The 26061-nt window shown below is 40.3% G+C and overlaps 1 protein-coding gene across 2 annotated transcripts in view; it reads right to left on the bottom strand.

Annotated features, from left to right (window-relative positions):
* The window catches only part of KCNH8 (potassium voltage-gated channel subfamily H member 8), a 365555-nt gene that overhangs the window by 223977 nt on the left and 115517 nt on the right, over positions 1 to 26061 (bottom strand). For both annotated transcript variants that reach the window (XM_002924147.4, XM_034662055.1), the window contains exon 2: positions 19515 to 19748. In XM_002924147.4, the coding sequence (XP_002924193.1) occupies positions 19515 to 19748 (234 nt within the window). The remainder of the gene's footprint in view (positions 1 to 19514; positions 19749 to 26061) is intronic.

The following is a 26061-nucleotide window of genomic DNA, read 5'->3' as shown; positions in this document are numbered from 1 at the left end:
GCTTCTTAATATTCTCTATCAGTTACTTTCTTTATTGGGTCCCCTTCACAGCTTTAAGATATAAAATACTATCTCTTTTTGTTTCTTACAGGCACTTAGAGATTGGAGGGTAGAATGGCTTGGCTATGGTCACGTACAGCATGTCAGCAACTGAGCCAGGACTTGACCTCAAGTCTTCGTATACACGGTTCATGATTCCTTTCATTCAGATATGCTGGAAATGGGAAAAAGTGCTCTCTAGAATAAGATGACTTTTACTACATTTCTATTCTCAAATATGTATATGAAAATGTGAATTCATTTGACCATCTTGCCAAGTTGCTGACGACCGACAATTGCACTACTTCTCAGAGAGCCATAGGGAGAGCGAAATAATTCTTCCTTTCACATTCAGAGGGGTTCTACTGTCTCCAACACTGTGCACAAGGATCCCTGAGTTGTGTGCAAGTTGCTGGTCTTGTCTGCATTTTCTGGCGGCTGTCTCTCCAGATGCTCCCCCCTTGCCTTTTCTTGCTAGCTGCTCCGGGGCGACACTCACCTCTTGGCTGCCTTATTTATTTACCTCTTATTGTGCCTGCATTGACCCAAGCTCTCAGAGGAAACTGGATAGAAAGGACTAAGAGCAGAGGGATTCAGTGAATAATCAAGTCCCCAATCCGCATTCCTGGAGTAAGATGCCTCAGGACAACCTGGTGACTCCCATGCAAATAGATGTTGCTTTATCAAACAGCAGAAAACTCCAGAATGCCACTCCCTCTATTGCTGCAAGATGGAGAACAAGAAGAGGTTCTCCGAAAGAAAGAAAGAAAGAAAGAAAGAAAGAAAGAAAGAAAGAAAGAAAGAAAGAAAAATATCCTAGCAACAGAACCAGTGTCTAGAAACAGAAAGAAAAGGGGAGGTTTAGGTCAGGGATCCGAAGAAACTTGGAAGGAGAGGAACCATGAAGCTGAACCAGGAGAGCAAAATGAGTTTAGAGGAGGGTGTACAGATAGACTCAGACAGTGTCTCAAGGTTATTTTAATGGGGGCAATACCTGAAACACTAAACCAAATATTTTTACTCAGTAAGAATTGAAGCATTTCTTATGCACCAATGACTGTGCTAGGCTTGACAGATACCATGATTAATGAATATGGCACCAGAAAAAAAAAAAGCCACCTTCAACCATGCACGATCTCTTGGGAGAGACAGATGTAGAAAGGGAAAGCTGTAACAAAGGGTGCGCCAGGCAGTTTGGTCTGCTGTAACAAAGTACTGGAGACCAGGCTTCAGAACAGCAGGAATTCAGTTCTCACGGCCTTGGAGGCTGGAAGTCTGAGATCAGGGTGCCGGCGCAGTCGGGTTACGGTGAGAGTCCTCGCCTGGGTTGCAGACTGCTGACTTCTCGTTGTGTCCACACACGGGGAAAGACAGTAAGCTAGCTCTCTGACCGCTTCTTATAAAGACACCAACCCCATTCACAAGGGCTCTGCCCTCACCACCTAATCACCCCCCAAAGGCCCCACCTCCTAACAGGGTTACATTGGGATTCCAGTTTCAGCATCTACATTTGAGGGAGCAAACAAACACATTCAGCTCCTTACAGGATGGTTCCTACTATGAAGAACAGAAGCACGGTGTGAAGCGGAAGGTCCCCGCTGGTGAAGGCCTCACAGGTGAGACAGGCTTGAACTGAACCGTGGTGATTTCATTGGTCTAACGGGAGGGTGTGGGCAGGACGAGGGTCAATTAAAAAGGCACAAGGCAAGTTAGAACATGAGCATTTTTCAAAAACTATAAAATGATGAATCAAGGTGAAGAGAGGCGTGCTGGAGTAGGGATGATGAGGAAGGAGGGGAGGAGGGAAGCGGAACTGAGAAAGGACGAGTCTGAAGAGGGAGACTGTAGAGCAGAGCTGGCTCATGAGTGGCTTTCCATGCCAGGCTAAGGAATTTGCATTTACTGTGAAGGACAAGGGGGAATCACTGAAGGCTTCGTCACCGGAGCACAGCAGCGTCACATGTGCACAGTAGGAAGATGGTGTGGAGGAAGGGAGGAGACCGGATTGTAGATCAGGCAACTGTTTAAATGAAACTATTGCAACTCAGGCCCTGAATCATGAGACAGTCTGAACTAAGGCAGTGGCAGGAAGAATGAGTTTCTTTATCAGAGCAAACGGGTCCATGCGGGTGCCCTAGAGATCTAAAGTTCTGGTACCACCTAGTGTATAAATTTGGTGTCACGGAGTAAGGGTTATCACTGAGAAATAAAGCACAGGTCTGTTTTTATGCAATTGAACCAAGTTAATGTTATATAATTATTCATAGTAAGAGTATAGCATGACTAGAACAGTGTAAGTTTTTGTGTGAGTATTATAATTCTCCTACAACTCAGGGGACATAGAGGCTCTTAGCTAAGACATCACAGAATCTTTATGGGATCCCTCTGAAGATGGTTAGATGTTCATGGCTTTTCTAATGAGGTGAGGAGGGACTAGAAACCAGGCCACAGGCCAGGGCTCAGACACTAGATTAGGGCCTCTGAGTAGCAGATTCTGAGGGTCTGGTGCTCTGGGAAATGGGAATGTAAATATTCCTCTTGGGAGAGAAACATGCCAGAGGAAGAAGGGCTGTTTGTTGAAGGGTTACAATGTTCAGGACTGGCCTCACAGGCATGCAACCAGTGCAACTGCCCTCAGGAGGGCCCCAGGCTTTTTGATTAAATGATCCACTATTACTATCTTGAAATTTTTAGTAGGTATTTTTAAAGGTGAGAGGTTGGGGGGCGTTGTATTTTCACTTTGCAATGGACCATACAAATTATGTAGCTTTTCCTAATAATGGGTGCTGAGCAACGCTTATCTTGTTTGGTCCTCCATCAGACTTGTCTCAGAGGTCAAACGGAGGCTCAGACAAGCAAGTCACTTAGCTAATGTACATACTTAGTATACAGCAACGATTCAACCCCAAGCCCTTCCGACTCTGAATGTTGCTCTGGGAATACTAGCTATTCAGAGCAGGTCCTTGGCCTGGGCACAGTAAATACAGTGGGAAGGTCCTTCCTCGCCAGGGCTTGATCCTCCATGTTCAATATCTTCTTCTCACCACAGAGAACCTTTAAAACAACCAGCAAGAATCTTATTTCAAAGGGAACTTGTTTCATTCCAAAGACTCTCAAACATTGTGGCTACACTTCATTTCCGGCTCATAAAGATGAAATCATGAATAGCCAGAGGTACAAATTGAGTCACTTAACAGCTCTTCCCTTGACAGCTTGCCGGTTCTTCCCGGAGACTTATGTACAGCCCCTAGGAAGCCGCTCTCCCTCCTGACGCAGGGGCCGCCGGCGCGGAGTCACGGGGTCTGCAGCCGGAAGCTGAGGCTTGCCATGCGCACGAGCATGACCTGGTGTCTGAGAGCGCACGCGTCAGGAGTCCACGTCACTTGTCTGTGAATGAGTTTCTTTAATTGTAAAACGGCGTACTACTAGGATTTGCTTCAAAGGCCTGCTGCCCGGAGTAAATGGAGTAACACAGGCAAAGAGCAGAGCGCAGAGCTTGTCCCCAGGCAGTGTGAGCTGTTACTACTGTGGAGTCAGGAAGGCTGACTGAAGAACGGAAGGCACGCCGCGACTCGTCAGGCGGCAAGAGGGACCAGTCAGTCTCCACGGGACAGGCAGGGCTACGCGGTCCCGATCCACAGGTCCGCGTCACTGTGTTCTGATCTCCCTGGCCGGAGAGCCGGCACGAGCACTCAATGAAAGGGCTGACGTAAAACTCGTTGACTCAACAATGCAGCCTTCACCGAGGGCACAGAACAAGAGCACGCTTTCTCTTAGAGTGGCTTGTTCCGATGTACGAGGACTAGCCCAGGAAGGCGGCCTACGTTTCCAAGGACGAAGCCCGCACACGCGTAGGCGGAGAGATGAACTGCTAGGCAGCGTCCCCACGCAGGCTGCGCGGGCCCTGCCGCCTCTCCGAGCCCTGCAGCTTCTGGCTACCATCACTGTTAAGGTGGTTTACCCGGCTGCATTTCTGAGCCTCGCTTTAATAAGAAAGACACAGGAGGGAAATATAAAATACGAATCTTCTATCAAAGACTGAGAAGACATATTGGAGAATCATCATGAAATCATAAAAGCATCATAAAATGCTTTCTATTTCGGGGCATGCAAAGTCTGAAGTAAAACCTCAGAGGAATCAGACTGGAAAGTAGCTGAGAGCGGACAGCAGCAATCTGACCCACAGTTCTCTAATACTCTTCGCTGTGGGAAGCATGGTCCCTCTTTGTGGCCCTTCAGACATTTAGGAAAACTGTAAATTTTATATGCATCAGAATTAAATGTCCTCTTGACTGGCTACTCTCTCTCTCTCTCTTTCAACAAATGTGTTTCAACAAATCTAGACTGAAGTTTGTAAAACATGGCTGCACATTTGTAGTGGCTTCTTCTATCAAGAGTTGGGAGCTAGGTCCCCTTTTCATGAATGTGGGTAGCCTTGCATCTGTTCCAACTACAATCCCAATACAGTATAGAAGAAGTTATGTAAGTGACATCCTAAACTGGGTCAGAAAGGTCTCTGGCCTCTGCCTGGATCCTGGAACACTAGACTACCTGGAGGCCTCCACGGCAGGTACGTGTAGGTACTTCAGTCCACTGTCCCAATCGATCCCAGACCTCTAAGACACCAGACAAGCGAGTGAAGTCATCCAAGTTCCTCCAATCGGAGCATGCAAGCATCTCCCATCTGAACACTGCCTAACAACCAGCCTCCGCCGGCTCCAAAAAGAAGAAGAATCATTCTGCCAAGTCCAGCCTGGATTCCTGACTCACAATACTGTAAGCTGGAACAGACACGGTTTTAAGCACTCAATTCTGAGGTAGCTGTTGCACAGCAGCAGTTAACTGGGACACTGGATAAACCGTACTCTGCCTCCCTGACTCCACGCGCCTGCGAGTAAGAATATGCTTGTATCCATTTCGCAGGAACAAAGCTTCCAAGCTCCTACCTTCACTAGCTTTTCAGGAAACGTGAGTCCCCACTGGGCTCTTCACAGATACTTCTGAAATCTAGGAGTGTCTCCACAATCTGGTCCTCTTGGCTTCCAAGAACGCACGACTCTAAACTCTCACTCTATGTTCTGCCCTCCAGGCTCACTGTGAAGCTTTCAGTTGGGGCCAAAGGACCATCCCAAGCAAGGCTAACACCCGTGGCTTTGACAGTCTCAACACCCTGAGGAGATGCTATGAAAGGATGACGCTTGCCTTTGTGCTGCCTTTCTCAGGGACTCTGTCCTGAGTCCAGGGTAGGGCCAGGAGGAAAAATGATCTTGCTTCACTCAGAATTACCTTTCCTTCCACCCCAGGGCTCCCTCAACCTCAAGATAAAGTTTCTTTTATTTTCTGTAATCTCAAGCCTGGTTCTCTAACTCTTGAAATTGGTTCCTGGCCGGCTGGCTTGCCTCATTGTTCTCTTGATGTGGTGGAAATCTAAAGCGACTGTGAGTGATGCCCATGCTGGGAACCCCCACAGCCACAGAAGACACTCGTTTAGATACTACAGTTTCCATTAAAGCGCATTTTCTTGTTCATTTATTACCTGGATGGGCATGACACCCCTTGCTCTGAAATTTGGATCTTACATGAAACCATTCTATTTGCAATGCCCATCTCTTAACAGTAATGGGGAAGGAAATATGAAGGCACATTTAAAATGTAAATTTTGAGAATCATCGGACATTCTCCAACCCCAAGGCTTTGTCTCTTTTCCTATACAGAGCTCCATTTCTAAAATACCTAGAGGGCATAATCAAATATTCTAAAAATCATCTGCAGAGTCATTTGAAAAACTGAGTGTAACAGAATGCACTAAGAATATCTTACATGTAAACTTAGTGTTAGAAGGAAAGTGTTCCTTACTATAATTATCTGCTATGAGCAGCTCATTGTAAAAAAAAAAAAAAGTTCATGAGGAAATCTCCTTACTTTTGTCTTTGATCATGAACTGACCTCATAAGACTGAGTATGCATGTGCCTGATTCAGTTTACATGCGTACCAGAGTAAAGACAGTGTGTTACCCAACTAGTGGTATGCATACCCTTGGTTGAACATGGGTTATTTTAGGTAGTTCATATAAATATCTTGCATTTTAATATCTATTAGCTTTATGAGGACTGAAACAGAAATATGCAGCTAGTACATCCAGCCTATCTCCAGACATTTTGAGGGAAATGAGCAAGACACCACCCAATGTCTGCCCATTTCTCTAGCTCTCCTTCTCTCATCTTCTCTCCCGATCTTCTCCTACCTCTCCTTTTCTGCTTCCACCCTTGGCTACCCAAGAGAAGCCCCCTCAGCGTCATGTTTCCAACTTTCTCCCTATCTGCTCCCCACTACTTTTTATTTACTGAACAATTTAGTTTTTCAGCTTCTGATTTGCATCTGAACGTACATCTAGCACCTGGGTAAAAAAAAAGGATCGCGCCCCCCCCCATCCTCCCTAAACAAACGGTAAATTGTAAATAAATTGTTTTTGTTGTCACAAATATATATGTTTAAAGTCCATTATCACAGAAAGTTGAAAATCTATATTTAAAAAGAAAAAAAAAAGCATTGATATTTCTAGGCATTTTCCATGTCTTAACAAGCTGAGGACTATCTATCACATAACACACACATCTGTGTTCAAATTTTTTTCTGCATCACAGTTCCCTTATCTGTAAACGTGAGACAATTCATTTTTACTTGAATTCTTATTGGGAAAATGAAATAAAATAATTATGTGCTGGCTGGCACACTATAATCAATTAGATTTATTATTACTTAGATTCCGTGGTATACATTTTATTTTTTTTAATTTCAAGAAGTGAAATTACAATGTTTTCATTGCATTTTTACTTTTTTATTTTATTTTCTTTTTTTCTTAAGATTTTTTAAAATTTTTTTTTCATTTGAGAGAAAGAGTACAAGGAGGGAGAGCAGCAGAGGGAGAGAGAGAAGCAGGCTCCCCGCTAAGCAGTGAGCCAGACACAGGACTCGATCCCATGACCCTAGGATCATGACCTGAGCCCAAAGCAGATGCTTAACGGACTGAGCCACCCATGAGTCCCAATTTTTTAAACAGATTTATTTATTTATTTGATAATAAATAAACGCACACATATGTGCACGTAAGAGATTTGGGGGAGGGGACAGAGGAAGAGGGAGAGAGAAAGTCAAGCAGATTCCCCACTGAGCGCAGAGCCTGACACCAGGCTCGATTTCACAACCCTTAAATCATGACCTGAGTCAGAACCCAGAGTCAGACACTTAACTGACTGAGCCCCCCAGCTGCCCCTCATTACATATTTATTTATGGTTACTTCCTTTTGAGGCTAATGATCCCAGTTTTTCATTTAGAATAGTGATTTAGTTTTCTTTTGCTTGCAATTTGAAATTTAAAAAAGTGAGTCAGCTGAGAAACATTAAGCAATAGTTCAGAAGGTACGTGGAAATAAATGGCAAATCTTGTAGATGACGTAGGAATGAGTGAATCTGTCAGTGAAAAGAGTTACCTAAAATTCTATTTGACTCAAGATTCCCTTTTATAGCAAATACTTACATTTCCCTCTTCTCTAGTTAGAAATGAAAAATCATAATTAACATGACTATACAGATTGTTTTCAGAAAAGCAGCACTATGCATTATTAAGACTGATCTAACAGAAAATAAAAGTGAGGTCATCTCTGATAAACTAATAATGCATCTCAACATGAAATGCTCAGGTGTGACAGGTGTGACTGCCTGCAACAGAAGAGAGGATTCGGCAGCTGGATAATTGGACCAGTATGCAGAATCCCCGGATGCAGGAGCTCTGCGTGCAGAGCCCATGCAGATGTGCCACATCCAGGACAAGTACTGTGAGTCAGTGACAAGAGGTTTCTGAAATGGGTGAAATTCGGAACAAGATAAAGTTTAATCATTCATCACTACACTAGTCTTCTTGGAAATTCAGTGGGAAATTAAAGCCTTCCCCAAAGCACTGTATGTTAAGTTCTAAGTTCAGATAATTAGAAACCAGTGTTTAACTTCCTGGAAAACCTGATGGGGCATTAGAAAGTCATAGAATGCACAGTACTGTATTGTTAACTTTGGGAACTATGTCATACAGTAGTTCTCTCCAACTTACTCATCTTGCAAACTGAAACTTTATCCCCAGCTTACAGCCACTCCCTTTTTCCTCCTCCCTTCAACCATTTTATTTCCTACTTCTATGAGTTTGACTATTTTAGATACTTCATATAAGTAGAATCATGCAGTATTTGTCCTTCCGCAACTGGTTTATTTCACTCTGTACAAAGTTAAGAGGAGAGATCTCCTGTTAAGTGTTCTTACCACAAATAAACCAGCCACAAAAGAACACAAGGAAATTTTTGGAGGTGATGGAAATGTTTAGTATCTTGATTGTGCTCTGGTATCATAGGTATATGTCCAAACTCATCAAGTCACATACATTAAATATGTGTAATTTTTGGCATGCCAATTATACCTCAAAAAATATTTTTAAAAAATTAAAAAGAAACAAAGTCACGTTAGACACTGGGCAGTTCTTCAATTGCAAGACCAACGCATACATTATAGTACATTTAGCATTCCTGACTCCTGTCCATTAAATGGCAAAAGCACCCCCCCCCGCCCCAATTATTGAGTCAAACATCCCCAGAGATTTGCAAAATGCCCCTGGAAGGTGGTACCATCCCTACTTCCACAGACAGTCAGTGGCTTAAGGGCAAGGACCTTGATGTCAGGGGATGTTTATGTATCTTGGTTTCTTTGTTTTACTAGTTTACAATTTTGAGCAAATCACTTAAGTTATAATATATTTAAGGTGAAAGTAACCAGGTGTTTTAGGTTTACTTTTGTTTCCCAGAAGGCTGGGATAGAATCCTAACCTCTAGTACCTCAGAATGTGACCTTATTTGGGGATACAGTCATTACAGAAGCAATCAAGTTAAAGTGAGGTCACTAAGGTGAGCACTAATCAAATATGACAGGCGTCCTTATACAAATGGGGAAATCTCAACACAGCCACTCACACAGGGAAAATACTATGTGAGGATGAAAGTATAGACCAGGATGATGTTCCTACAAGCTAAGAAACGCTGAAGATTGCCAGTAAGCCATCAGAAGCTAGGTCAGAGGCATGGAACAAAGTCTTCCTCACAACCCTCAGAAAAACCAACTCAACTGACCCCTTCATGGTGAATTCCCAGCCTCCAGAATGGTGGGACAATAAGTTTCTGTTGTGTAAGCCACTGGTTTGTAGAACTTTGTTGTGACAGCCCTAGCAAACTGATACATTGGGTACTATATTTGCAAAATTAGCTATGTCATTTTAATTTTCTTTTTATGTTTTTGTTCTCTTTTGGCATTTTTCTTCCTGGGATATGAAAATGGGCTTGATACACTGGAATATTACTCTGCCATTAAAAAGAATGAAATCTTGCCATTTGCAACAAGCAACAACATGGGTGGATCTAGAAAGCATAATGCTAAGCGAAATAAGTCAGTCAGAGAAAGACAAATATCATATAATTTCACTCATAAGTGGAATTTAAGAAACAAAACAAAGGAAAAAGAAAAAAGAAAGAAAAAGACAAGCCAAGAGACTCTTAACTATAGGGAACAAACTAATGGTTACCAAAGGGGAGGCAGATGGGGAGATGGATGAAATAGGTAATGAGTTACTTGTCGTGATGAGCACTGGGTGATGTATGGAATTATTGATTCATTATATCGTACACCAGAAACTAATGTAACAGTATGTTAACTATACTGGAATTAAAAATTTTTTAAATAAAAAATAAATTAGAAAAAAAAAAGAAAATGGGCTTGAAAGATAAGATTTCTGTAGAGAGGATATGCTAAGATTAACCTGAAAGGTTGGTGCTCCTACAGCCAATCATGATGGTCTTCCATGATGGAGGATAAAACTTTCTACCATTAAAAAACTTAGTCAAGAAGCTAGAGTCTGGAAGATGGCGATATGACATGATATCCTAACCTGTCCCTTCTTAGGTTGTGAGATTGTGAAAAAGAGTAGGGGAGGCTGGAGATAATCTCTCCACTCTGAGGTTTCATAACTTTGAAGCAGGAAGAAGCTGTGTTGGATAGTTTTTTGGAAACACTGACGACATTAAGGAACTTTCTCCTTCTGTATTTGGGACTCTTGAGAGAAACTGCTTGTCAGGCTACCTCTTTATCAACATGGAGGTGGCTGCCTACTTTTGAGGAAATGTGAGACCATAAAGGATGTTCCAGTTTATTTCCTCAGATACTTCCTTTGCTTCTATGTGTGAAGGATGGGTGTGCTCACCTTTTAAGAGCTAAGGGGAGGTGAAGTGATTCAGAGAGTACCATCAGCACAAAACTCAGGTATAAATGCTATAACAGGAGCAGACAGATGAACCATGCAAGCATCGGTGGTCAACAAGAGGTCAGGGGGCCCTTTCTACACCATGCCTTGGGTTCAGATATGCCCCTTACACCCCAACCATGAAAATGGCAACTTAGGAAGAAAAAAATAAGAAGGAAACTCAGGGATTGGGCTTATATCCCCAAAGCAGCTGTCCATTCCCTAAACTGTACAATCTCTAAAGAGATTGTTTAAACTACTATATGAAAGAGAAGTGGTGGTGAAGACGTGGTTTTTGAAACATCCCCAATCCTTTCACAAAATCAAAGTAGCTAAGGTAGCAAAATCAGAAATCCACAAAAAACATCATAAGCAAAACTGTATGACAATGTGAGCCCCGGAACCTCAGAATATAGGGTGATGGGGCAACCCCTAGTATTTAAATTTTTACTCCATTTTGAGTTGACTTTTGTGTATGGTATAAGATGGTCCAATTTCATTCTTTTGCATGTGGAGATCCAGTCTTTCCAACACCATTTATTAAAGAGACTATCTTCCCTCATTGTGTATTTTTGGCTCCCTTGTGAAGGATTAGGTTGACTAAGAAGCTAGGTCCTTGTAGAAACAAGAGCTGTATAGGAAAAGGAGAATTCTCATAGGCCTAGGACCTTGGGGGCTCATAAATTGTCAAAAGGTATCTATTCCCAAAAGAAGAAAGGCTCGGAGAGTGGAGGACTCCACATGCAGATCTGAAAACAATTAAAACTAGAGAGGAGGGGCACCTGGCTGGCTCAGTGTGTGGAACATGTGACTCTTGATCTTGGGGTTGTTCGAGCCCCATCTTGGATGTAGAGATTGGTTAAAAATAAAATCTTAAAAAACAAAAATAGAAAGGAGCTTTACAGTCTCCAATTTAAAGTGAGTGCAAGTAGGCTACACAAAGATAGGATGGTGTTGGGGCTGCCTGAACCTTCAACATTCTGAGAAAATCTTTCCTGGAAATTGCTGGAACTAGAACTCTACTTGGTCAGAGCATGAAGATCAGTGTAAAGAAATGAAATGTTTCAAATACTAGTGTGGGAGAGGCCATGCTAGGAAAGGAAACTTATCTCAGGAAGTAACAAAAATATAGCTATACTAAGAAGCAATTGATAAAAAACAAAAGACTTTTTGGTGATGGCAAAAGGGTCTTAGAGCCATAGATTTAGGAAAGTTTTCCTAGCATAATTCTATTTCCAATATTCTTCTAAAAGTAAAAGAAAACACATCTTTTTCAAGCATGACAACAGAAAAGGATGAAAGAGAAGCTAAAGACAAAAATTACCTGAATAACATACCTACATAAAGTAAAAACACACCTAAAATATTCCATAGGGCACACAAAACCAAAACATTTCAAAACAAGGCAAAAGTAACTACGAAAAGCTTACAAACTCTGAAACAATAGCCCACATTAATTTATAAAGGCTCAGAAATAGGGGAATAGGTGTTACAGAATGAATTGGTTCCCTCAAAATTCATATATTGAAGTTCTAATCCCCATTACCTCACAATGTGACTGTATTTGCAGAGAGGATCTTGAAAGAATTAATTAATTAAAATGAAGTCATATAGATGTACCTTAATCAATATGACTGGTTTCCTTATAAGAGTAAATTAGGACAAAGACACAGAGAGGCAAGACCATATGAAGACTCAGAGAGGAAAAGGCAGCCATCTACAAGCCAGGGCCTCAAAAGAAAGCGACTCCGCCAACATCTTGATTTTGGACTTTTAGCCTCCAGGATAGTGAGGAAATAAATTTCTGTTGTTTAAGCTGTGAAGTCTGTGGTGCTCTGTTATGGCAGCCCTAGCAACTAATATCCTAGGCAAGAATGATATAAATAATATGAGCAAACTGAGCTCAGGAGGACACATAAACAAAAGATACAGAATTGAAGACGTTAAAGAGAAGAAATACAGTGTGAAAGTATACCACAAAAATAAGAGAAAGGAGATAAACTACACATGGTGAAAAAAAGAAAAAAAAAGTGATAGTTATAGAGAACAGGCAAAGAAGACCCAATATACATAGAATTGGATGTTCTTAAAGAAGAAAACCAAAGCAGTAGGAAGAATAATAATGATAATTACAATTCAAGAAAAATTTCCTGCAATAAAAGAGACTTAAACAAATAGTAAAGAACATATTGTGTATCAGGGGAAAAATCTGATCCCAAATAGTCTATATCAAATAACATAAATTTATTGAACATTCTGGACAAAACACCAAGATACTTAAATAGAAAGACTTTTAAGGTAAAATAATGCTCTATGCCAGTACACAAGGGAATAACATAATTGAGATATTTAAATGAAGAAAATATGAATAGTTTGATTTTCAGCCAAATTGATCTACAAGTCTAAAGGCCATTGTCACACCGGTATTAACATTGCAAGAATGCAGGAAAAAAGTTTCCAGGAGCTCTCTCTGAGATGGCTCAGAGAACAAGCTTCAGGAAACCAAGAGAAGATTGGAGAAGCTTTGGGCTAACGATGTATGGTGATCATTAAGCATACTTAATCATAGCAATAAGATTGAATGATGGAAGACAAGAATGACAAAATACATGTAATTGTTATTTGTTCCGACAATGTAAATATAGCTATGAAAGTGTTCAGAGAGGAACAAAGGAAGAATCCAAGGAAAGCAGAACAAGTATGCTGCCTTACAGATATTACCTGGTACAAAAAGAATATTACTTTAAATTATCAGGGGAAAGGGAAAGGAGGGAGGAGTACCTCCTGGCTAGTCACAACACTGCTTCTTGTAGGAAATGAACACAAAATCTTCAAAAAGTGGGACTGTAAGTACTATAAAGGTAAACGACTCATGTAAAAGATAACTTTTAGAAAAATACACAAACTTTCTGAATAACAAAAGTGTTTAAAAGAGAAAGGGGCAGAAAAAGCAAAGAAAATAGACCACATTCTAAAAGGAACACAGATGTCCATCAACAGGAGAATGGTTGAATAGATGATGATGGACCCATATGATATCATACTATGCAGCAGTAAAGAAGAATGACTGACCTCCAGCATGTATTGTTCTGCAAGGTATACACAGTCCTACAGGATACATGTGTTCTGCTGAAGTGCAGAACAGTGTGAAAAGTATACTACTCATAAGAAAAGGTGAGAACCACAAAGATATTGGTATTGCCCATATTATAAAAGAAACAATGAAAGAATGAACACAAAATTAATAAAATGGCTACCCTCAGTTAGGATAGCCATACATCTGTTTGCCTAGAACATCTCTGATTAATGCGTTTTGGTATCAACAGAACTGAAGGAGACTGCTTTTTGAAAAGGCATCTTAATGGTACTTCTTCCTTTTTTTTTTTTTTTAAGATTTTATTTATTTATTTGACAGAGAGAGGGACAGCCAGCGAGAGAGGGAACACAAGCAGGGGGAGTGGGAGAGGAAGAAGCAGGCTCCCAGCAGAGGAGCCTGATGTGGGGCTCGATCCCACAACACCGGGATCACGCCCTGAGCCAAAGGCAGACGCTTAATGACTGAGCCACCCAGGCGCCCCAATGGTACTTATTTCTGATATATAGGTAGACCTTTGACTATCCAGAGGGAGGACAAATAACGAGAAATGTTAACTCTTAAACATGAAGTGTAAAATATTACTATCTCCATTTTTGACAAAGAAAAGTTTGCATATTATTTTTTTATGTCTAAAATTATACCTAGGTATTTTACTCAAAATAAATGGAATTCCTAATGCAATCATACACACTGTGACAATGCAATACTGAACAATGTAAATCAATGATTACTTTTTTATGGTAATTATGCAATCACTTTCTTTTTTTGAAAATAGATGATCTTACTGAAGTATAGTTAACATATAATGTTATATTAGTTTCAGATACACACTGATTTGACAATTTTACAGGTTTTGCTATGCTCATCATAAGTGTAAATATATGTTTATCTGTGAAACTATTTGTCCTCCTAATTATTTCTTAATTTTTAAAAACCTTATTCTTTCTCTATATTGGCCTTCTCATCTATAATATGACAATATAAAAGTATCTCTTTTTTAAAATTGTTCTAGGATAGGCAGGAGACATAAATAGACACTTTTCCAAAGAAGACAACCAGATGGCTCACAGACACGTGAAAAGAGGCTCAACATCACTCGTCATGAGGGAAATGCAAATCAAAACCATGATGAGATACCACCTCACACTCGTCAGAGTGGCTAAAATTAACAACATTAAAAACAGAAGAAATAACAAGTGTTGGTGAGGATGCAGAGAAAGGGGAACCCTCATCGACTAATGAGTGGATAAAGAAGATGGAATGGAATATTACTCAGCCATCATAAAAATGAAATCTTGCCATTCACAATGATGTGGATAGAGCTAGAGCGTATTATGCTAAGTGAAATAGTCAGAGAAAAATACCATATGAATCACCCATATGTGGAATTTAAGAAAGCAAACAGATGAACACATGGGAAGGGGGGGTAAAAGGAGAACAGGAAAAAAATCATAAGAGACTCTTAACAATAGAAAACAAACTGAGGGCTGACAGAAGGAGGTGGGTGTGGGATAGGCTAGATGGGGGATGGGTATTAAAGAAGACACTTGTTGGGGCACCTGGGTGGCTCAGTTGGTTAAGCATCTGACTCTCGATTTCGGCTCAGGTCATGATCTCAGGGTCATGGGATCGAGGCCCACGTCAGGCTCCAGGCACTGCACAGAGTCTGCTTGTCCCTCTCCCCTGCTTGGTTTCTCTCTCAAATAAATAAATTAATTAAATCTTTAAAGAAAAAAAGATACAGAGGGCACTTGTGATGAGCACTGGGTGTTGTATGTAAGTGATGAATCACTGAATTCTACTCCAGAAAACAATATTACAGGGGTACCTGGGTGTCTCAGATGGTTAAGCGTCTGCCTTCGGCTCAGGTCGTGATCTCTAGGTCCTGTGATCCAGCCCCACTTTTGGCTTCTAGCTCAGCGGGGAGTCCACTTCTCCTTCTGCCTCTCTCCCCTTCTCCTGCTCTCTCTCTCTCTAATGAGTAAATTAAATCTTAAAAAAAAGAAAAGAAAGAAAAAAGAAAGAGGGGTGCCTGGATGGCTCAGTCAGTTAAGCATCTGTCTTCAGCTCAGGTCGTGAGTCCCAGGGTCCTGGGCTATTGTCCCAGGTCAGGCTCCCTGCTCAGCAGGGAGTCTGCTTCTCCCTCTCCTCCTGCCTGCCGCTATGCCAGCCTGTGCACTCTCTCTCTCTCTCTGTCAAATAAATAAATATATATTTTAAAAGATAAAGAAACTGTTATTGCATTGAATGTTTACATTAAAATTAAAATTTGAATTAAAAAATAAAACAAAATTGTCCCAGGATTAAATAGACAAATATAAGTAAAAATTAAATATGTGAGAAAGTTCTTAGCACATAGTAAATATTGTTTAAGTGTTAACCATTATTATTCTTGTAGTTGTCATCATTATTGACTTTTTAAAAGATTATACTCTCTTTTGGTGACTATATTTTAGGAGGGCTGTGTGTGTGTGTCTACATACAGTTCTATATATGTCTGTTTTCTATTAGTTACCTAGAAGAAACCACAATAACGCAGAGAGAAGGGAGCATAATGTTGGAGCAGAGATAAGAAAAGGGAACAGATGTGACCTATTCTTCCAAATCCCTTTATGGTTTTATTTTATTTTTATTTGGGCTGAATTACTCTGCATTTAGGGATGCATCCTTTTAGAGAATACTGTGTCCCACACTTTTCCCTAGTCAGGAGAGGACAATAGACCCTCCAGGGAGGACAATTCTAGTGTGCAGACAATAAGGTTTTCCTAAAGAGGATAGAGGCATTCAGCCTGTGAAGTATGAAAGAAGGGGCAGTCTTTAAGGTAGGATAGAGAGGGAAAGGAGGCTGACTTACAGACTTAAGACATGACCAAGAATTGGGGTTCTGCCAGGTGGGTAATGCCAGTGAGAATTTCTTTGGTTTTCCTCTGACTCAGTGAATAGGCATATTTGCCATCCTGATTGCAGTGTATCAAGTCCCATTAGATGCCCTAAACCTTTAGAGTCTTCTGCTGCACTTCACCAGCCTTGGGTCAGATTATCAGAATAACAGGCCTGGGCAGGAAGAGAAAGGGCAGCCTTTTCCCATGAGGTCAGGACAGCAAGCACGACACTGAGGGGCCGGTGAGCAAAGAAGCTCAATCACAGCTGGTGAAAATGTATCTGGGGAGAATGAGAAACAAGCACCTCTTCTCTACCGTAAATTAAAAGAAAAAGAGCCTTGAAGGACAGAAGGAGGACCCTTGAGGGCATAAGCTTATTTTTAATACTCAGAAATCCAGACATCCTCTGAAGTATCCATAGGTCCCTCTAATGATCAATTTCAATTCCAATCAGCAAGCATTTACTGAGAAACTAACGTTTGACGGACACTGCTCTGAACTCAACCTCTACACACTGGACATGCGGAAACAAGTAATGCATAGGCTGTGCCTTCAAAGGTTAATCATTGTGTGTGGAGAGAGATTTTAGAAAAATAGCTAAAATACAGCACGATTATCATAGGAGAGGCAGCAATTCTCTATCACTTGTAATTGGATCAATTTGTTGGCTCAAAATGTCAGACAATTCTCCATATTGATTGCCTTAGAGGGGACTGGTGCCTTTAATGATTTCTAACCAAAGATGTCCAAGGCTGCAAGCATCTTATAAAACCCTGGGCTCAGGAAATTCTTTTGGGTGTTGACTCCCACACTGTGCTCCATATTTTCTACTTTTCTGACCTCTAAAGTCTCCCTCCTTTGGCCTTCCCATCTAGATTCTTCTCCTTGGCCTGAACCTTTCTTAGTGGTGCCACATTTGGACATTTTGAGGTGGCTTAAAAAGGAAGACACTCAGACGGATCTGGAGTCACCTATACAAGGTGCCTACCTTGCAAAGGACAAGTCTGCAGTCAGCAGATAATTTAGACAAAGGATATCCCTTTTCTCTTTGTTCCACCAGATGGTGGTTTTATCACTCGCAACCAGTCTGCATTCACCATGGCATCTCCTATTTTCTTGTATCTCAGGCTCTCTTCAGTGACTGTGGTATAAATAGAGAGCTGGAGTCCTTTTATTTTATCATATTTGCTACAAAGGCCTTATCTCCTGACACTGAGAAGGATACAATGGTCTGAACTATGTTTCTAATGCCAAAGCCCTGGATATTCTGTCCCTCCAAGAATGGTACTCTCCAATATTTCATGACTACCATGTATCCAAAATTTACATGATCAAAGAATGTTCTCCAAAGACAAAGAAGTTATAAAAGAAGATGAAGTTCCCATGTTCAGGCCCCTATTCCTCTTCCTGACAGTGACCCCAATACTAAGTACTGAGAGCAAAATATAGAGGTCTGAAATGCTGCAGACAGATGATTATCTGCAATGCACAGGATAGCTTCCCACAACAAATAATTAGCAACCTGAAATGTCAACAGTGCCAAAGTTGAGAAACCCTGAGTTAGAATGCAACTTAGATGTTGCAACAAAAAGACACCAAAATGAAACGATTCCAACAAGATGAGAATGTACTTGTTTGTTCTGGGGTGAGGAGGACAGAACTGCAACAAGACCCAGGCTCCTTCCGTATTGTTGCTCTGCACTCCTCTATGGTGTCATCTTTGCCAAATGGTTGAAGCTGCCTTTGTGACTTCCCCTGAACATTCTGACCCATGTGTACTGCTTTTCTAGGGCTCCCCTAACAAAACACCACAGACGGGGTGGCTACCCAGAAATTTGTTTTCTCACAATGGACGTCAAGGTGCTGACAGGGTTGTTTTTTCTTAAGGCCTCACTCATCGGCTTGCGGATGGCTGCCTTCTCACTGTGTATTGACATAAACTTTCCTCTGTGTGCCCATATCATTGGTATCCCTTCTTCTTATAAGGACACTAGTCATATTGGATGGGGGCCCCAATCTTATGATCTCATTTAACCCTAATCACCTCTTTAAAGGCCTTCTTTTCAAATACAGTCTCAGTGGGATTAGAGCTTCAACATAAGAATTTTGAGGACACACAATTCAGTCCACAACATAATGGGAAAGGAAGAGAAATTAGAGGACAACCAATTGTATTTTTTAGGGATTTTTCCTAAAAGTTACATATATTGTTCTCTTGCAAATCACTGGCCCAAAACTTTGTCACATGCCCAGCCCAACTGCAAAATAGACTGGGAAATCTATTCTCTAGCTTGGTAGCCATGAGCGCAGATAAATCTCAGATGGTGATGTTATTTTACGGAAAATTATTAGAGAAAGAGAATTTTAGAAACTGGAAAATGATAATCTGTTCTAATTTTGATTTAGTGTTTCCCCAATATAATGCCTCTTGGATTCATCCCAACTACCAGGGCCCATGAGATAATGAAACCAATTCCTACACAGAACCCCAATACTGCAGTTACCACACCCATTCCTTCATATTCTATTATTTAGAAAAGAGTCACAAAAAAGCAGCCGCAAGAAAATACTTTGTATTTCCTCAGTGGCAGTTTTGAGTCCAGGCAAATTTACTCCCACCCTGAGTCATACCATGTCTCTCTTATTTTGTCTTTAAAAAAGCAGAGAGAAAGGCTCTGTGGCCAGGGAACTAGAAGAGAAAACGCCTATGCTGCTGGCCTTTAAATTAACTTCCTTTTCTGCCAGTGAAACACCTGGACCTCTGCCTTAATGACTGAGGTTGAGAAGTGGTTCTTAAAGGCGTACAATTTGGAGCATATCCTGGATAAGATCAACTATTAATAACATATTAACAACCATCATATCTAATATGTATTTTAAGAATGACCTAGTAAAATTGTAATATACTTTATTTTAACATATATTCACTCAGTTAATATATTAACATTGAACAGTTGTGATTCTAATGTTAAATTTTCAAGCAGTTTATACTGCTAATGGCCTAAACCAGGCTATTGCCTGAGTCGTTTGTGGAACTTCAATAACAGTCTATATATTTATGTGAAATGCCATTAAACCTGAATGGGAGTTATGGATTAATTATTGAGCTGAAAGGAGGTGACCCTTCACAATGCCGATGAGCATCAGTCTAAGAGAGCCACTCACCGTTCTTCTTGTAGAACATAATTTCTCCTTTGAATTCTGTTTTCTCCTCCAGTGACTTTTCTATTTGAAGCATCAGCTGCTCATTGGTTTCAACTCCAAATAAGAATTTGCAGCTGCAACTCTTCTGCATGACTTCAGTCCGGGCGAATCCAGCGAGCTCACAGAAGCCATCCGAACAGTAGACTATGGGGAAGCCCTTAGCCACCTGGGCATTCGCAAGGATGAAGTTGCTATCTGTAAAACGATAAGAAGACACTCAGCCACTACACGAGCATGAGGAACTCTTTTTTTTTAAATCACAGTTTCAGTAACAAATTTATGAGCGTGCGTATTTAGCTAACAGTACATGTCCTGATGTGATAGGGTGGGAAAGAGACACTCCAAAACACAGACCAGCAGAAGTATGTATTAAGCTCTGACTTTGGCTTGCATTTTGAAACACACGACAGAGGGAATACAGTATTCCTTGGTCTCCTTCGAGGCCCGTACTATGCAGTTGGCAATCAGGGAACTTTCGGGCATGGCTTCAGGCTCAAACCCTGAATCTGCCACTTGATGTATACATAAACTTGAACAAGTTATTCACACACTAAACTTCCGTTTCCTTAGGTTTGATATCCCTAAATGCAGACCCTGACGAGGATTCCCGTGGAAGTCATTCACTTGGCGGGAGATTTCAGGAAGTAAGCAAGTGGGGAATTGAGAAAGGGCAGGAAGGAAGGTAATAAAGAGTAGGAGAAAGGGTTTCACTGCCGGGGCAGCTGAGGTTGTATAGGGACCCTAGAAGTAATCAAGGACCACAACTTGGAATTTTCCCACTAAGGGGAGAGAAAGGTATGTTGCAGGAATTAATGAGAAGTGTACATAACATGCTTAGTGAAGTCTCTGGCACAAATAAGTATTCAATAAAAATTGTTGAGTGTTATTCACACCCTTATGGTTATTATTTTGGTTTTTTAAAAGATTTTATTTATTTATTTATTTATTTGAGAGAGAAAGGCAGAGATAGTGAGAGAGAACAAGACCTGGGAGGAGAGGGAGAAGCAGACTTCCTGCCAACACAGGGCTGATCCCAGGACCCTGAGATGATGATCTGAGCCCAAGGCAGACGCTTAACTGACTTAGCCACCCAGGCGCCCCTATGGTTATTATGTTAACAAATAAGAATCAAAGGACAATCAAAAATAGCAGAGTATTAAGTGCTTAGAGAGAACTCCTGGGGGACAGTGTGAGAGGCAATATTCAGGAAAGGTTCCGGGCCGGGGAATTTCTTTTGAGATTAATTTTGAGGTTTGGATATGATATTTATAAGCAAAATGACACATATTGGAGATGGGCTGTAAGAAAAGGCATTTATAAACTCTGTTGGTAGGTGACTTTAGGTTCAGAATGAGTTAGAGGCTATTGTTAAATCATTCATTCATTCTGTCATGCAACAAATGTTGGACAGTGTATCAGATAATATTAGAGGTTGGAATTTTTAAAATAACACAAGTAAAAATGGAAAGAACCACAGTATAAGTTGTTAAATGAAAAAAAATCAAGATTCAATATAACATGTTATTAGATGAACTATTTGTCTGAAAATATATAATCATATATAAACATGTATATCCAAATATGAAATACTTGTGTGTACCTAAAAATAAGTGAAATAACTTGGCAACTGTAGATCCCTTTAGAGAGAGCAACTTTGGGCAAAGGCAGGAGGCACACTTATTTTTACCATACACCTACTATACCCTTTGAATCTTACATCATACATATGCTTTATTTATTGCCTATTCAAAAAAACAGTATGTTTAAAAAAGATTTGCAGCAGATAGCCTATTTTACATGTCATGAGAAAGGAAGAATTCTAGCTACTTCTCAATGGCCAGTAGGACAAGCACTGAAGATCTCTTCCATGGGCTTCCTCATCGCTTTTTAAAACATCTGTTTCTTGTTTCCATAGTCGACTATCAGCTGGCAAAACCAAATCTACTCCATCCAGCTTTGCTCCAACCAGCTCTTAAGCCCAGAATGCCAATGCGAGTGCTAACATCTACATCCTGCCTGAACTGACCTGGCTCATCTACCCTCCCAGGCACCCTCTCCCTGTGGAGAAAAACCAGAGCTAAAGCCCTACACTGGGAAGCCTTCAATAGCATGTTATTTTGAAGCCACAGGAGTGAATTAAATTATCCGAGATAATATTTAATTCTGCCACACTTAGCAGAAGTATTTATTGACTGTGGACTACATGTTGGACTTTGTTCCAGGTGTAGAGACAAAAAGTTCCCTGGATGCAGTCTCTGCCCTTGAAGATCAGGAATGAACCTGCATAAGTTCCCAGCGAGGTCCAGACGTGGGCACCTTCCTACTGGGTTATGGTCTTCACCCAGCAACTCTGCACAGCTGTGGATCACTCTAACCATAGTGTCTCTTCCTCTTCCCATTCTAAAACTTTGGCTGAGAGATTACTTAGAAAATGTAAATACAAAGCATTAGCAAAGTACTCAGACATCCTGAAAGAGCTTTAAATGCATTTTCAGAAACCATTTTTCAGTCGACTGCTGGCATGTTTATTGACTTTCTACTATATGCCCAGTGACTTGATTCTACCATATGGCAAGTCCTAGGGTGAGGTGATAGTGGGTGTTAAAAGATGAAGGAGGTATAGTCTCTAGCTCTGGATTACTACAATTTAATTAAAGAAATGCATGAATATCAATAACACTAAAACACAGCTTACGGTAAGTACCAAATCAATGGTACACAGATAATACGTACTACCAGAGTTGAGAGATTCAAGATTCTAAGATTTGAAAATAGTGAGCTTGGAGTAAGACAGAAATAGGTGGAGAGGATTTATCAAAAAGTCCTGGAAGGTCAGAAGCAGATGCCTGGATGGAATGGGCTCAGGATGGAGAAACAGTCATTGGAGACAGAGAATAAACGACACTACATTTTGTCCTAAGGTCCAGTTTCCCCATTATTTAAAGGGCTACAACAGCTTTCTTTTGTTAGTATTTATCTGCTATACCCTTTCTCATATTGTTACTTTCACTCCTTCTAGGGACCTACTTTAGTTTATGTCTTGCACATAGCATGTATTTAAATTTTAAAAAAGTATAATATGAAGGGGCGCCTGGGTGGCTCAGTCAGTTAAGGGTCAAACTCTTGATTTCAGCTCAGGTCATGATCTCAGAGAGCATGGCACTCTGCCCTGGGCATGGAGCCTGCTTGGGACGTTCTCTCTCCCTCTCCTGCTATCCCCCACCTTCAAACAAACAAACAAAAAAAAGTACAGTATGAAGATACTTCGACCAACCCAAGATCAATAAATTTACTTGTTATCATTTTTACCAACTTAATTTGTGCTTTTCTTCACTGTATATTTTGCCTTTTCCATTCTTACAAATTAAGAAATATAACTTACCTAAAAAATTGTACAATATGTAACATCATCAATAAACATCCACCATAAATCATATATCCAACAAAACCCCTGTGTGCGCCATAGAGATTTTATTTCCCTCCTTCCCCAAAGAAGAAACCCAAAACTTGAATTTTTGTAATAACCATTCCCATTCATATAGTTTTTACCCCTTACATATGTATCCTCACACAACATATCGCCTATTTTTTCCCTGATTTTCTGGCATATATTATAGTATTTCCTTCTACATATTTCTTAGTGACTTGGTTCTTTTATTAATTTCCTTAACATCCTTATAATTGTTTACATAAGAGACCAGCTCTTCCAGAGCTACAATAAGCATCTGAAAAAAGCTGCTAAATATTCACCAGATTGCCTGAACTGTGTGTTTCAACTAAGGATTATAGTGTGCTTGGGGTATTTAATTCTTCCTGCAAATATACTGCAAAAACAAAGCAAAAAAAAAAAAAAGCCATGTATTTGGCCTTTCTGTTTATATTTAGCACTTGTCCTCGATATGTAATTGCATTTCAGTTCCAAAGAGAATTTAGTGGCACTCGACGCCTCATAACGCTTAGTGTGTACTAGCTACATGAATAGTCCTTCTGTTTGGGAAAGAGTAGCTCCTCTTGCCCAGCTCTCTACTTGGAAACACATGCTTTTCTGAATACCAGTCCTGGAATCTCCGAAGAAACATGACATTTACTTTAGAATTATGTAAAACAAAGCCATTGCCATAATGATTATGAACCCATCATGGCTATATCACTATCCATACATATGCTAAGAGTATTTAACCTTTTAAGGAATCAATTATGCATATGTGATATGCATCTAAATGCCACACAGCTTTTCCCTGCATGTTTCTAGGTCATCCTTTTGTGCAAATTCAGTTCTGAAGTGCCAGTAAACAGTAAGATCTAAATGTGTTTACACTTGAGGCAGTTGATTCTTTCTCTAAATGCTTCCTTAGCAAAAGACTTGTGTAGGTCCTCAGAGGGAATCTCAGGGCTGGGAGAGAGCCAGAGCCTTTGGTCCAACTTCCCAAAACACAGCACCATTTTCCTATTCAAATGGAGATGTACTATTCATTGTCAACTTCCCAAGTTCTATGGGAATGGTGGAAGAAATGGAAAGGTATAGAAGAAAAAAGAGGAGGCAAACGTCAAACCACTACTAACTCCTTTCATCTTTTACATGTGCCCCCTTTTTCCTGAGAACACTGAGGCTTGGAGAACTTTAGTTTCTAACCAAAGGTGTGAAGCTAGGGATTAAAATCCGTTCTCTGTTTACTGTATCCTGCATTCTTTCTGCAAAGAAGTGATTTGTTCTCTACTTCCAGCAGGAATGGGTTAATTCTAGAAAAATAATTCTATAAAATAGGTTAAAACTCATTCTAGAAAATGGGCTATTCTAAAAAATTTTTACCTCTTCTGCTCTATGAACAGCCCAAATCAATAGTTTTTTTTTCCTTTACAGAGATCATTTATTAAAAGATCACTGACATGTATCAACTCATAAATAAATAAATAAGTAAATAAATAAATAAATAAATAAATAAAATATCAAGTTCTGCTTTAAAAAAAAGTTCATTGATGACATCTCCCAAACCAGCCGGCATCTATCAACAACCTCTCTGTCACCTCATTTCCTCCAGAAAGTCAGTATCTCAAAAATACGACAGCAACTTTCTTGGTTCCAGAATATTTTGCACAGGCTCACTCCAGAGGCAAAGAATTGTAGCTGCATTTCAACAGATCAGGTTTCTGATCTCCTCATGCCCTTTCAGTGTACATCAGAGTACTTCTAAAACTCTTGCATTAAAATATCCCTCCACTGGCTGAAACCATAAATTTGTATTCCAAAGGACTCGGGGGCATAGATCAAAGTTCAATATTGTTTTTGAAATCTGATGTTTAATAAAATCTATCAAAATTTTGTATTCTAATGTGTTGTATGTTCATGTTTGAATGTTTTTGATTTGTTTTAATAAGGGCCTGCCAAATCTTTAACTCAGTTGAAACTTCAGGAAGGCATGCTGTTTGTTTTCTATGACTCTGCATACCATTTAGTACACCTCAACAGAATCTATGCTTGAGAATCATGACTCAAGGTAGACTGATCTGGGAAACAAAGGCAAAAGAAAAAATTAGATTTCCTTACTGCCTACAGCCCACTGACAAGTCCTTGAAACAGGTAGAGTGACCTTCCTCTGAAGCAGGAGAGCGAGGTTCTTGTCTCACCGAGTCAAAGAATGAATCTCGTGGACAAAGGAGAGTGAATAAAGTGGTAGAGTTTTATTAAGTGAAGATACAGAAAAAGCTCTCAGGAGTGAAAGGGGTCCCAGTGCTTTAAATAAACCATCTTTTTGCACTGAAGACATCTCAAGAATTCTTTCTTGACCATTTGTTCCAAACCCCAACATTTCTACATCATGGACTAATGTGTTGCTCAAAAGAATAGGTAGATCCAAATTAATCTGTCCCAGAGGCACGAATACTTCAAGACAACCATCTCAGTATCTACTCTAAAAATTCTCCATTATGGCAGATGCCTGGAATTGTTCAAACCAAAGAAGTCAGTGATACTTGGCATCAAGGAGGAACCTGTATCCCTTTGATTCTTTCTGCCAATGACACAGAAATAGAGACTTTGATGGTCCAAATCTATTTCTGAAACGTGCTTCTGGTATTGGCTCTCTTTTAAAACCAAACCTTGTGTCATGCTAGCAAGTACTCTATGAACACACTCTGCGGGCAAAGTAGATGGGCAAATTTGAGTCCTCTAGCACTCACATTCACGCAGAGAACAAGAAACAAACATGAACTTTTAATCTTTGAGGAGTTGCCCCATGCTTTCTGAATAACATTTACATACAGGTCCAAGAAAGACAAAATCTGTACCCCTCATGATACTGATCACGGTCATCTCGAGAGAATACTTTATTCAGGCGGATAGAATATGAACGTCTCTGACTTTAAAATATTTAAGCCATCTTTGCACTTTTTATTGATTTCAGGGAGCTTAACTGTATCATTTCCAAGTATGATGGCATCTTTATTAGATTGATGGTACCGGCAGCAAGCTAAAATCCGCAGTGTGCCTTGTACCCAAATTTAGGAAGTT

The sequence above is a fragment of the Ailuropoda melanoleuca genome, chromosome 6 (genome assembly GCF_002007445.2).
Source record: "Ailuropoda melanoleuca isolate Jingjing chromosome 6, ASM200744v2, whole genome shotgun sequence".
Classification (NCBI taxonomy): domain Eukaryota; kingdom Metazoa; phylum Chordata; class Mammalia; order Carnivora; family Ursidae; genus Ailuropoda; species Ailuropoda melanoleuca.
The sequence above is the reverse complement of the archived record's forward strand: the minus strand, read 5'-3'. Positions and strand labels throughout refer to the sequence as shown.